The 15318-nt window shown below is 33.4% G+C and overlaps 1 protein-coding gene across 1 annotated transcript in view; it reads left to right on the forward strand.

The window, feature by feature from the left end:
- MYO16 (myosin XVI) overlaps window positions 1-15318 on the forward strand; it is a 494098-nt gene that overhangs the window by 162163 nt on the left and 316617 nt on the right. The window contains exons 9-10 of the mRNA XM_023519764.1: window positions 923-1076; window positions 14696-14846. Of these exons, the coding sequence (XP_023375532.1) occupies window positions 923-1076; window positions 14696-14846 (305 nt within the window). The remainder of the gene's footprint in view (window positions 1-922; window positions 1077-14695; window positions 14847-15318) is intronic.

A 15318-nucleotide genomic window follows, 5' to 3' on the forward strand; every position in this document is an offset into this window, starting at 1 on the left:
TCATCTGGAGGATAAAGGAAGTTTTGAGGTGTAACTGTTAGGTAGAATAAAAAAAGTATCCTGAAGCAAGGAAGCGGAGCTTTCTCCTACTTGTTATGTGGTTATGATTTAACCTAAAGTAAATGATGATAAAATCCTAGCATAAATATCTTCTTGTGGTAGCTGAAGTACCACATCCAGCCTATATAGCCACGTGACTCAAATTAATAGACATAGGTGGTCATGCAAGCTGGTTATGAGGGTTGAAAAGAGGTTGGTTTTATTAGGTTCATATTCGTTATTAATATGAATATTTTTCAGGATTTATTGATTTTCACTTTCAATTATAAGTATAAATTTAATTAATGCAAATCTGTATTGCTGCTCAAATATGTTCAGGTGTCTCTGTTAATGTGTAATTTATAAGGAAGTACAATTATATTTCAGATTAAGAAAACAGATCAGGAAGAGAGATTAGACCCACTGTTTGAATAACAAATATTGACTATTTATTTATACATCTACCTGTTTAGTAGAATGTTTTGGAATGCCCACTACATGTTTTATAATAGTCATTAGGAAGGTATAACTATTTTCATCATTTTCTTTAATATTCTCCAAGATGAAGGAAGAGTTTCACTGAGAATAAAATATTAAATTCTCTCAGGCTTAGCTTCTCAATGATTTTACATATTACACATCACTATTCAGTGAAAATTATTTTTATATTTTTTATTTCATTTGTAATTAAATATGTCACTGATGTAAAATCTTTTTAAATGGCAGTGCTGTAATTTTATTTCTACCATAGGCTTTTAATGTTTTGTTTTCCCATGTGTGTTTATAAATTTTAGTGTTTCAGAATATCGGAACTACTGAAAGTAAATAGTTTTTCTGTGATTTCACCACCTATTTTTTCTGATTTTCTTATTGTTGTATGTAGATGTCGCAGCTTCTGAGTTTATTGAGGAAATGCTGCTGAAAGCTGAAATTGCCTGGGAAGAAAAGATGAAAGAGCCTTTATCTGTGCCTACCTTAGCACAAGAGGAGCCATATGAAGAGATCATTCAAGATCTTCCAGTAGTTTCCAGTAAGCTGTAAGTGCCTTCTTTCTAGAATGATAAAATTATAGTCCTGGTTCATTGATGGGTTAATTATTCTCAATTTACTTCCTCTCTAATAACCAGAAAGTCATTTTACGGTCTATATTAAGTCTGTCTCTCAACTGAAATTTAGAAAATTGAAGCTTCATATCAATATTTCTAAAAAAATATTTGTTAACAGTAATGAGTTTAACATACTTTTATAAAAACTCCGATTTTTTTAAAGCTTACTATTTCAGTTATTAAATATATTTGTCACCACGAAATCAAAGATAATATTTTAAACACACCATGTTTTTAGCTAAACTGATATGTAGAGTTACCAGTGACTATCATAATGGCTAAATTTCTTAGAGCAGAACATACGAATATTCATTTTTTCTCTCTTATGTATAAAATTAATGATTTCTTATTGTCTAAAATATCTCCTAAATACAAAGCATGCTACAAGGAGAATAAACCTTGAAAACATGCTAAGTGAGCAAGGCAAGACAATTCCATTAGTAAAAAAATCTCTGGAATTTGTAAATCTATAGAAAGACAAAGTCTATTAGTGTTTTCCAGAACTAGGGAGAGAGGATAATGGGGAGAGACTCTTGATGGAAATGAGTTTTTGAGGGATAATGAAAATGTTCTGGAAATAGATGTGATAGTTATACAAATTTGTGAATATGCTAAAAAGCACTGAATTATACATTTTAAAAGTGTAAATTTTGTGCGATGTGAATTATATCTCAGTAAATGGAATCAATACATAAAAAAAGATAAAATATTTTCAGTTTGAAGACAAAATCTGCTGTGTATCAGCAGTGAGAACTTGAGGAAGTTACCTCCATGTTTTGAACATGTTTCTTCTCTGGCAATGGAGTTTATGTCTAATACTGGAATATTTGAGAGCACTAACTGGGTTCTTGAACAATCTGTGAGATAATCGACGAGAAAAGATGGAGCCCAAATTATACCCGATCAGTGATAGAGGATGTATTCAGAGGGCATAGCTGAATGTGACAGCTGAGAGGGTTTATAAGTACATCCCTTATTAGGCAGCTTTACTGGCTAGGCACCTACAAACCAGATCAGGTCTCCCTGGTGAGGGTCTTCCCAAACAGATGAGGCTGTCATACATAGGAAGAGGAAAAGCTGTGCTCTCTGCAGGAAGTCTTGCTCCAAGAAAAAGGAGAGAGGGGCTGAGGAGACACTCTTCCCAGATTCATCCACCAAACAAATTCTCCCACTTCCCAGGTGTAGAGGGAGGCCTAGAATTAGCATGATTCAATTTTTTACCTGTAAAGTGGAAAGATGCTGCCAGTGGATGTGTCACAATGCCATTGTTATGAGTGAGATCAAAGGGGAACAATCTCATTTCAGAGCCTGTCCCATCACAGGCATTCAAAAACATTTTTAATTTAAAATTAATCTAGATAATTCAGAGGTTAAAGTCATGCATAAATGCACTGAACTCTATTTAATACTAAGATATACTCATTAGACTGGATTTTTTATGTTGTAAAGGAGTTTAATTTTTATGCCAGACAGTATGCTAAGAATTTTTGTGGATTATCTTATTCCATCTTCAAAGTCCTATTAAGATTCTCTTATTTTCCTAAGATCACAGAGCTGGGAAATGGCAGATCAAGATTTATATCCCAGTAATTGTACCCCACATCATTCTCGCCTACACCATATTATCTATCTCCTGTTTTCGCAGGTGAAAAAAAAAAGGTATCGCATTTATTTAGGAGAAAAAGGGAGAGAAAGCCATAGAAACAAAAGTTGGCATCAAGTCAGGCAGTGGTTAATTGATAACACATAATCCTCGTTACCTAAAATGAATAGTTAGAATATTTTGACCTTGCTCTTTACATTATTATATTACTGGCATCACTAGAATGAGAGAAGCAATACAAATGTTTGTTATGGAAGAATTTTACTTTTCAGGTGTTGATATTAAAATCAATACCCAGTATGATCCACTTTACTTAAAAAATTATGTTATGAGTTTCCAAGTAAAGAGATATTAAAATATAAACAGAATTAGTTTAAGTTAAAACCATATTCTTTCATAAGTTTTTGGATAAACATTAGCTTATCTGTATGTCTATAGTTTTGTTTATGTTGTCTGCTTTACTTAAAAATGAAAGAATACAAAAATAATTAATTTGCCCAAAAAATGCTTATTATTATTATTTTTTATAATATTGAGTGAACGGTAGGTTTTAAACAGATCAATCAATGGCTTATTGTTCTACGCAATTAAGTATAATTTTTTAAATCACATTTTTTTCTTACTGACTCGGAACAAAGCTTTGAAACTTTGAAAAAAGTGTTTTCTTGAATTTTGACCTGCTTTTTTATTGTAGTCTACAGTTATTTTTCTTCAGAGATTGAATTGAAAATAAATCAAAGTACAACTTAATCATAACTTTAAGGTTTTTTTTAAACTGAAAAAAATGACAAGTAGACATGACTAGTTTAAGGGAAACAACTGAATATATTGGTAAATTTTCTTTTATAATTTATTATTTTGACACATTTTATCTGGTTTTCATTGTTTTTATTTTAATTTTTATATACAATTTCTAATTTTTATTGCTTATATAAACTTGTTTTCATGCTTTAATAGTATAATCTTCTATCTGTGGAATTGGATGTCCTTGTTTGGGATTGAATTTGCCACTTTATTTTTGTCTTTATAATGTTATATATAAATATGAACCAGGAGCAAGTAGAAATGATGAAATAACAACTAAGTATTACTATGTTTTAGTGCAGAAAAGTTTACTTTCTGTAATCTACTCTTTCAGGCCATATTTTAGTATGAGAAGGAAAAATATGGACACTTGAAGATTACTCCATAAACAAACTCATAAACATGTAAAGGTCAAAACATTCTTTAAAAGCTGATAAATGTGTGTATTGTTGAGAAAAAATAATGCTTGTTGATTTCAGTGTATTTTGATATCACAATAGTGATTAGTGTATTTTGATATCAGATATTTACTGAAATGTGTTGGGACATTTTCAACATGCTGTTCTTTCTATAGAGAACATATATGAACTGAGTCAGAGAATTTACATGATTACCAGAAAATATAAATGTATATATTTCTTAAATTCCTCATACATGATTTGCGAAGTAGCATTTTTTCACAAACCAGTTATCTGAGAGTCTAGTTTAGACAGGGTGTTTGGAGAGGGCTTGAGTCTTCATTCTCTCTCCTCTCCTGAACATTGCTGCAGTTTTCTGTAAACTCTTCCTTTCAGTCTGTTCTCTAGCATTTAAGTGAGCAGATGCTATTGTTCTGTGAGAACCCAAGTTTCATTCATTTAAGTCAAGTGAATTTTTGAATCGTTTAATACCTGGTTTTTAAATATGAAGCCTGGTCTTCAGCTGTTTTCAGAAGTCCTTCAACTTTAGGGAAGGCAAAAAAGAAATTAAAACAGAACAAATCAAAAATCTAAGAAGAGGAAAATGCAAGGAGGTAGTGAAATATTGGTCAGTCTTTCTGTGCTCCAGTCAGGAGCAAAAGTTCCACTGCAGCTTATTGCTCCTTTAATTTCATTATTTTGCCTAAGAAAGAATAGTGCATTACATTGATATAAGAAGTATAGAATTTAGGAAGAATTTAAAAACACTTATCTTCTACTCTGTGTAATGTAGTGTTCATTTCAATAAATCTTTCCTTTCCCACCTTTTATCTCTAGCCTTCATTTTGAAGATTTATCATGTATTATCTCATCTGAATTGTAGTTGCCCATCTTTCTGTATCAATTTTAACCGCTACTTCTTATTTCTTTACATTATAAAGTTGACTTTTTTTTACATTTTCACAGAATATATTTTGCTAAAATTTTAAGAAAGAATTGAGTGATTTACTCTTTCTAATATCTCAGCATACACTTCGAATTTCCTTTCTACTCTCAATTTGTATTCATTACTCTGAGATTTTGTGTGATAAATCATAGTTTAGTCAGGATAAGAATGTCACTTCCACTATGTCCTCCTGTTAATAGTATGTGCCTTTCTTTGTTTCAATATTTAATAGATAGAAAATACCTATTATTGGGTTATCTTATATTTCATGTTTTCCATGATATCTTCTATCCAGTGAACATTATTAAGGTCTTTATTTGTTGCCTGACTTTCAAATTCACATCTCAAACCTAGCAGGTTAGACTTAACTCCAAAGGTCCTTCCAAGTATAGTATTCTCTATCTGGTCTCCATCTGTAAAGCTCTTAGGCCTCCTCTCTCTACCTTAAATTTACAACAACTATTCTCATATTTGACTGCTATTCCCTACTGTGTTCTTTCTTTCCAGCCGATTCGGTGTCTCCCCTCTGTGCTGCCTTTTTCATCCTTAGATGTATCTTGGTGCCGCAGTTACTGTTATTGCTGCTAGTGAACCAGATGCTACTGAATATGCCATTTGGTGTTTGAATGTGAAGATGCTCTGCTAGAGTTTTTAATCACTGGGAAATTTCGATATGTGCCAATTTTTGTTTTTAATTCTATTTAATTCTATTCCATGGAATCTTTGTTTTGGAATCCACAAAAATTCTGCATAATGCCTAAGTGAAGTAGAGTAGTTTACTAAACAATTGTAGGTTTTCATTTTTAATAAGAACAGTGATGATAACTTAAAATAACAAAAACAATAACAATGAAAGCTATTTACTGCGCAGTTACAAGGTGTCAGGGCTTGAGCAAAGTTTACATGGATAATTTCATGTAATCCTCAGAACAACACCTGAAGGTACTATCTCTTACTAACATTATTTCATACATCCCTATCTGAAACTCAGATCTTAAGAAACTTGATTCCTATCACATACATTTACTCAATCTTATATTGATTGAATGAGGAGGTCATTTTGTTTGTAATTCTAAAATTTCTAATTTGGCTTTAAAGAAGAAATCGTTAATCGGAGTTTCACTGTTATGGTCACCTAGCTTTAGGTGTGGCACGTTGTCAATTTACGATGAGTGTTCAGGATGACAACTTCAGAAGACTGTAATTTGTAAGACATTTCCTTTACTGGGCTCTGCACTTACTAGCTGTTTGACTTGGGCAATTTGGTCAGACTTTTTGCCACATTTTCCCCTCAAGTATAGAATGTAAGTATTGTATAATAAAGAATTTGGCCAGGCCTTTATCCCAGCTTCCTGAGAGGGGAGACTGTCAGTCCTTGGAATTTCCAAGTAACAGGCGTGTCTAAGTTATTCAAGAATCCCTGAGCTCACACTTGAGTTTATGCTAACAAGGTGAGTCAGGGTCAGTCTGGTCATGCCAGAAAAACCAGTGATGTGATGAAAGGACTGGATCATTGAGCCAGCCTGTCCACCAGGAGGGGAGAAAGACTGGAGAATGAACTCAAACATGTGACCAATGATTGAGTCAATCATGCCTATGTAACGAAACCCCAATAAAAACTCTGGACAATGAACTTGATGGAGCTCCTTGGTTGGTGAACAGATCAGTATTCTGGAAGAGTGATGTACTCTGACTCCATGAAAAGAGGGCATGGAAGCTCTGCATTTAGGACCCTCACAGACCTCGCTCTGCGTACCTGGCTGGTCCTGTTTCGTATCCTCTATAATAAAGCTGTAATAATAGCAAGTATAATGTTTTTCTGAGTTCTGTGAGTTGTTCTAATGAATTATCTAAAGTGAGGAAGGGTGTTATGGGAACCCTCAAATTTATTACTAGTTGGACAGAAGCGTGAATGGCATGGAGACTCCCAAACCTGTTGTTGGCATCTGAAGGGGCAGCCTTGTTGAAGGAAATGCCCTTCACTTGTGGTGTTCATGCTGACTTTAAGTAATCAATCTTAGATTTGCCCTGCAGTACACCACAGAGTGAAGATGATGATGATGATAATAATGATGATCGACGATCCCTGTCTCACAGGGGCATTCTTGATAAATATCTGAGTTAATATTAATAAAGTGCTTAGAGCAGTAACTGGCTCATTATAATACTACATAAGTGCTTGAGAAATGACAAGAAGAAAAAAATGTTCTTTATTCATCTGTGCACTGTCAGCAAAATCATCTAAAGAATAAAGGCCTTCTAGCTATAAGCTGAAACAATAGAAGTAGGCCTTCACCTTGGTGCATTTAAACTGAATATGACCATATGGAGAAAATCTTATTTTCTAGGCCGCTGAAGAGAAAATCCAATTTCAGAGAAGATGAGCTTTGGTTGGGTAAATCTTTTGATTAGCTTGCTTGGGGCTGGGTATCCAGTGCTTTTGAGTCATCTGGAACTTGGGGTGGAGTGAAAATGCTGTTCTGCATGGGGCTAAGAAAAGTCTAAGAAGAGGCAGAACTGAGCAGGGCTGAGGGCCACACAGGAAGAGGGACTGGAAGGGACCGGGGGAAATCCAGAGTGACTTTAGCCAAGTAGCCATCGATGAGGAGAAATGCCCTGTAGGATTTTTGAGTGGAACAAAATGAGTTATGCAATGTATTCTTTCTGGCCTCAGTAAAGCCTGCGATTAACAATAGGCTTAGAGTGGATTTTGTGGAAGGCCTTGAAGGTGCCACATTTTACGAAGCAGGTCAATGTATTGAATTCATTCAGAAGCAAGCTAGCTTGTGGCTACACAATGATTTCTTCTATAGACTTTGTTGCTTAACTGAAAATAAATGTGGTTTGTATATCAATGCAATTTCAATAATCATTTCCATTGATCTTCGTTTAAACTCCATGACTTAGGATGGATATACATAATTAGCTACATTTTATTTTCAGAAAAACAAAAGCCCAGAGGTGTGATTTAAGGGTAAAGCTAGTCAGTGGCAACTGCAATTAGAACTCAAGTTTTTGGATTCTTTGTTCACTTTTTCCAGCTTAAGGCAGGAACAAGCTCAGAAAGATGGTCTGAGCATTTCCATAGCCTTGTGGTATGCACAACGTTGGGATGCAGATCTAACAAATATTTTGCATTACGAGGGAGACAGCTTTTGACCTATGCTTAAACACTGCACTGAGAACATTCATTGTGGAAATGCTTCCTTGTAATTTAGACCAGGACACTTGGGTAAGCACTGAAAAGTGCACTTTACTCTAAGACCCTTAGGTACTGTCACGCTACAGCCATTAATTTCTTCACTCCTGTTAGTTGAACACCATATCTCTGGTTATGCCTGTAAGGCAGTTGTTCTTGAAAATTTACAATTGACCCCGAATGACTTAAACATTTTCAAAATCAGCACAGCTACAGTAACCATTTTGCAGTAAAATAGCATCACCTTAGGTAAAATTTGACCGGACTCCGAGTTCTAGATTCCTTGGAGTCTTCATATCATTTGCAAGCTCTTGTACTGATGTCAGGAAGACTGTGACTGGCAGTGAGCAGTCTGAATTTAATTAGCGTGCCATTTAGAGGGATTCATGAATATAAGTATTGAGATATAAACATACAAAGCACTTCTACCAGAACCCTTGTGTTCGTATATTGAACCTTATTACTACTGTTTAATAAATATTTTCAATAATCAGAAACATTCTTCCTTTGTAGTAGCTTCATGTATGAAAGAAATAATATGTAATTCCATTTCAAAACATTGACACTTACCATCAAAAAAGGAAACAGTGTCCTCTTTAGAGACTTCCCCTTTTGAGCAGGAATGATATTTGGAGTGAAATCTCATTATGCAAGTTTTATGTCAAGAAAGCAATTTTAGTTACATCTCAGACTTAGGTGATTGGCTCAAAGCATTATACTAATAAATGATAATGTTGATTCATATAAATATCATGTATTAAATAATTATTTAGCAATATAAATATATGCTGGAGACTCATTTCTAGCAAATGTAACCCTTGTCATGTTCAGAAACTCCATTTATGCATAAAGCTGCTAGATTTATCTTATTTTAATTTAGAGATTAAAAAAAATTATTTGCAGATATCTATTGAGAACAAGGTGAATATGAAATGTTGTAAAAACAATATAATTTTTAGTCCAACAACAGGTCACATGTTGAAATTTTTATTTGTGCTTTAGACACAAGTCATATTTTACCAAATGGTGTTTTAAATTGTAAATTTTTTTCTTATAGAAACTAAAGTCATTTTGAGGGGAGCCAAAGAAAGTAATTCATTCAAAACTCTCCAGGAACAATTTCATTCAATATTAATCTCTAGATCATTACTTTATTTTATAGATACAGAAAACCCCAAATTCCCTATAATAGATAATTTATGTAACTATATTCCAAGGATTAAAATTGAGAACTATCTATTCAGTTCATTACTTTAGCCACCAAAATAACAGTCACATATGCCATTTCTTAACATTTGTTTCTATTAAATTCTTTTCTTTCTTGGCCTAATATATCTCAATAGAGTCAATTTTATTTGTTCTCTGTGGTTTTCTAAAACTGCTTTAGATATAATGGGCAATAATTGTTGCCTTTGTTAGTTTTATTTTGTTATGTTCCTGTTTCCATTTTCAGATATAAAATCTCAGTTCCTATAAGCACACTTGCTCTGCATGAAATGCTTTTTATGTTTATAGAAGTTAGTAAATCTTGAATAAATCTAGTAGAGTTCAAAAATTGTAAAATTGTTTTTGCTGGTATAGTTCTATTCAATTTTTTCCACAGTCAAGTTAAAGCTATCTCTTCTGCATTAATCTGAACTACCCTTGGATGATAACTATTTCATTTTTCTTATGTTTATGGTGTCTGTCATACCAAAAGCCTTCTTTTAGAAAATATACTATTTTAATCTTTTTTTTTCTGTTTCTCACTGGTACATTTGTATTCCTAATAATTCTTTCTTTTATAACCAAAATATTATTTCCTCATTGAAGAAAATTTGGAAAGTGCAGAAAAACAAATAGAAGTCTGAAAAAAACAAAACAAAACACACATTAGCATCAAAGAAAAATTACACCAGAGAAGTTAAATATGCAAGTAAGACTTTATTCAAGAGTGTTGCGAGAGGGGAGAGAGACTAAACTCAACTCTATGAAGCAAGGCCAGAGAGCTTTCTAGCACTGGGGGGAGCTAGTGGAAAAGTAAGTGCTGGAGGATGTAATCTGGAAGGCTGGTCAATGTGAGTAGGCCATCCTTGTTTGCTAATTGGAACTTATGGAAGTTATATCCCTCAAATGGATAATGAGTAAAAATTTGAATATATAAAAATTAACTCATATGAATCTGTTAATCTTAATGATTATGTAAAAAGTGGAATAGAAACCTAAAGAAAAATTGTTCTAGAGATGTTTAAAACAGTATCACATGCCATCAGCCTAGGTACATGTTTTGCATTTTTCTTGTTGAAAATATGTACATGACTAATTAATATGTTGCCATTTAATTAAATTATATTTTTTAGAATCATTTTTTCTTATATGAATAAAAGAGTATTTGTAACCAGCTACTTGCAATTTTTGTTAGTAATAGATCTTTAGTATATAACCTATGATATTATTGAGTGTGTAAATAATGTTTTTAAACATGCAGGTGGAAAGTATATGAAGACAGATTATGTATTAGCATTATAGGGCTTGATATACACTTAGATATTACCTAGTCTAATTTCCACATTTGACAAAGATAAAACTGTGGCCCAGAGATTTTGAAGTCCTTACAAGGTCAAGGTAGTAGTCAACTTAAGGTAAAAGCTGACTTAGAATGAGGTCCCAGTATTCCTGGACCAATCTTTTTCCTAACTGTGCCCTCAAGGAGCCTGCTATTAACACTGCAATAAAATTTGAGATATGAAAGGAGCATTTCAGCTATTTTAGGAAACTTACTATTTCTTCCTTTTAGCAATACCTTATAATTGGTGATTTTATGATTTTTCATAAACTATCTTATTAGTTTCTACCTGACCACTCAAATCACTGCTTTATTAATAGCTTTATACTCAGAAGATTTGGTATATGCAAAACTTGTCTTCAATATATTTTTTTTAAATCTCCAGAAAAAAGAGATGATTGATACAAGAGAAAATAAGTAAGGGAATATTTTGATAGGTGTGAGAGTGGATTTTTAGTTGTAGGCAGTATACATGACATGGAGGTTAAGAACACAAGTTCTGGAGCTCAAATCCCAGCTCCACTACTTACTGTCTGCAGTGATCCAGATCAGGTTGTTCTCTATGGCTCTTAGTTTACTCATCAATAGAACAGGTATAAAAATAGTGCATACTTTATAATATTGCCAAGTGAAGGGTTAATATGTGTAGAGTACTTAGAGCAGAGACTATCACACATTAAATGCCATAAGATTATTAAAATGTTTTCCGAGCGGTTCACTCAAATTATACAAAATTTAGGGAAACTATAGCTGTCTTCAAATATCTGAAGGGCTCTCATGTCAAAGAAGTACAAGGCATACTCTCAGGAGCTCTAAGGATGATGAATACAAGTTAGAACATACCAGCATTGCTCCAGAGTTGCTCAATGAAGAAATAAGGCTTCTTTGGGAGTTGTGGTTATCTTATCACTTGATGGTATTCAAGCAGAGTTGGATATGAAATTTTTAAAGCATTATAAGCATTCTATATTTATAGTGAATTTTTAAAAAAATAATAACCATATTATTGGGAGGGATATCTGCCATGGGCCTTGAGCACCTTCTACATTCTTGTTTAGTTTGTCAGACTGCAAGGCATATGTAGTTAGTTATTCTAATGACTGCGTAGCTCAAGGAGAGTAGAACATTCACTTCCAAAGAAGGGACACTGGCTTGTCTGCTGCTCATGACATCCATTGTTTTCTGCTCGCTCAAATAGTACCTGACTCTTGTCCAAGTTTCTCTCCTATAATACACACTGTATATGAAGGAATCCATTAAGTTTCCACCTGTGTTGCCCCCTCCTACCCACCCCCTTCTCCATGGCACAGGGGATCGAGGAGAATTGGTGTGAATATGAAGCCTTGTTTACTGTTTCCATGAGTAATAAAGTTCTCTGTCTCCGATCCAGAAGTCTCTTGTCTTATGCACACATCCATGAAATAGTAAGAAACTAAAGTGTTACCCCTTGTAAGTAGAGTAAAATCCCAGAAACTTCACACTTTTGGGCACATACAAATGACAGCTAATTTTATTGTCTGCTTATTACCATAGTCATTGTGCTAAGCCCTTCAGTGCATTTTGTTAGTAATCCCTCATATAGGCCTTTTTTACGGATGAGTTTTACAAAATGTTTGCATAATTTGCCCAAGGTGGCAGAGTCAGGCATCCAACGTAGTTTTGCTAACTCAAAAATATATGCTCATCACTATACCTTGCTGCCTCTTTTTAGTACATGTTCCACTCTCCCCTAACCTACTTGAAAATATAGTCATTGACTGAAACACTATAAACCATCATCCAAATTTCAAAAGGAGTAAAACTAACCACACATTTCTGTAAACATGTTCTTTAGCTATCCCTGCTTTCCCCTCAGGCCTGGCCTCAATGCAGCCATTTGCTAGTCTGTCTTTACTCACACTTTCCTAGACTAGAGTTAGAAGGCAGGACATAGAGATGGGCTGCAAAACAATGAGACACTGTGATTACAGAAAAAAGCCCTTCAAGTTACTCTCTTCCTCCATCGTCAAGGTTAAGATACAAAATTGTTTGTATTTCTATATACTAACAATTAGCAACTGAAAATAGAAATTAAAAAATGAGCTTATAAGAGAATAAATCTAACAAATTATTTGAGAGATTTTAATGCTGAACACTACAAAATACTGATAAGAAAAATTAACGATCAAAATAAATGGAGAAATTTACTGTGCTTATAGATGACAAAATTCAGCATTGTCATATGTAAATTCTTTCCAGATCGATTTATCAATCTAATGAAATGCTAATCAAAATCCCAACAGGCATGTTTATAAAAATTGACATTTAGATCTAAAATTTATATGAAAATGCTAATAACTTCAAATAGCCAAACAAGTTTTGAAAAAGAAAATGTTGGATGACTCACATTACCAGATTTTAAGACTTACTGTGAAGGTACATTAATCAAGACAGTATAGTATTGGTGTAAAAATAGACTGTTATATCAGTGGAATACAGATCCACACATATATGGTCAATTGATTTTTAACAAAGATGTTCAGATAATTGGTTGGGGAAAGATTTTTTTTCAGAAACGATGCTGGAATTTTGGAGAGCCATATGAAAAAATAGTGAGCCTTGACTCTTATATAGAACTATATACAAAAAGTCACTCACAGTGGATAATAGACCTTAAATGTAAAGTATAAAACTACAAAATTTTTGTAAGAAAACCTAAGAGAAAACTTTGTTGGTCTTAGGTTCAGAGAATAATTCTTAGGTAAGACATTAGAAGCACAAAATGTTCTTTGAAACACACTGTTAGAAAAATCCAGAGAAGACAGACTGGGAGAAAATATTTGCCAAGTGTATATGTGATAAAGAACTTGAATTCAGAATGTATAAACTCAATAGTCTTACTACAAAAAAACTTAGTAAAAAATAGTCAAAGATTTGAACTCACCCTTTACCAAAGAAGGGATACTTATGTCAAATAAGCACAGTTGGAATCCAAATTAAAACCACAGTGAGAAGCCGCTAACACACTTACTAGAATGGATTAAAAAAAAAAATGAGTATTGGCAAGAATGTGAAGCAAGTGAAACTCCAACGCATTGCTGGGGGAAACACCAAATGGTACAGCCACTCTGGAAATAGTTTTGAGTTTCTTCTGGATATTTAACCAAGATAAGTGAAAACATATGTCTGCACAAACACCTGTACGTGAATGTGTAGAGAAGTTCCATTCAGAATTGATAAAAACTGGACACAACTCAAATCTTTGGTGAATGGATAACCGAAGAGTAGTACATCCTACAGTAGACTAGTACTCCGCAATAAAAAAACAAACTATTGATACATGCAGCAATATGAATGAGTCTCAAAAACTTTATGTTAAATAAATGAAGCGAGACACAAAAGATTACTCTCTGATTCCTTTCATATGACATTTTAGAAAAAGTAAAACTGTAATGAAAGGAATACTTATCAGTGGTTACAAGGGGTGAGAGGCCAGGGGAGATGATTAACTCCGAAGAGCAGGCACAAAGAGACACTTGGGAGTAATAAAAATTCTATATATTGCTGGTTATGTTGGTTATGCTAAATATAAATATATGCGTGTGTATGTATGTGTGTATATATATAAAGTCATTGAACTGTAATCCTACAAAGGGTGAATTTTATTACATGTAAATATAACTCAATAAACTTGAGTTTCAAAAAGCCAAAAAAGTGCACTGAGTTTCGATTAGAATCACTACTGTTGTAGACTACATGAAATAATTATATTTATATATATTGCACTTGATTAAATATGTACATATTTCTGCTTATATGGTATTGTTTAGCCAATATATATTTTAAAGTCTTAATATAAAAATGTTATAAAAGCTTCAACATTTAGATTGTGCTTATTTTTTCATAGCTAATAGAAAGGTGTACAGATTTTCCTTTTTTGTTCAGTCAATATAGAGAAACTGTTTCTTATCTGAATAAAGCAACTTTCTATAATTGAGATGTCCTGTTGTGGTAATTTATGATAGATATGGCCATGTTAGAAGAAGAGTAATTATAGTATTGATTATTTCCTGTAGCAGTCCCCTGGTGTTGCCAATTGCCAAGCAAGACAGCTTGTTGGAAAAAGACATTATGTTTAAAGATTCGACAAAAGGTTTATGCAAGAGACAATCTCTGGACAGCACTCCTGAAAACGCCACTGTGAATGGCCCCACCAAAACTGAGCAGGTAATTATACTCTTACTGTCTGCTAATATCGTGTACTATTATATCCCAAAAAAATTACCCAGTAATTTCCATTTGAAGAAAATTTAACGAAAGCATAGATTAGTAGTTTGTTTAAGATTTCCATTTATAAATTCTTATGGTGTTTTACTGACCATTAACAAACAATGGCTTTTTAACCAGGATTTGAATTTTATGGTCTTGACTTATGTATCTAGAGTATAAGCACAACTAATATGCTAATTCCAAATATTTCCAATTCTGTCTATAGTCTTCATTTTGATTATTATGTAGACTTTTTATTTCCTTTAAATATCCAAATGTTTTTCATAACAAGAAAAACAAACCAATCACTGAGTCATTTATCCTTACAAATAACTGCGTGTGTATTGCGTCTGTGTGTGTATATGTGCGTATCCCCGTGCACATATACACACACAGAGATCACTTTGAGATGCTTTGGAGTTACGGAATT

The sequence above is a fragment of the Pteropus vampyrus genome, unplaced genomic scaffold, assembly GCF_000151845.1.
Source record: "Pteropus vampyrus isolate Shadow unplaced genomic scaffold, Pvam_2.0 Scaffold236, whole genome shotgun sequence".
Taxonomy (NCBI): domain Eukaryota; kingdom Metazoa; phylum Chordata; class Mammalia; order Chiroptera; family Pteropodidae; genus Pteropus; species Pteropus vampyrus.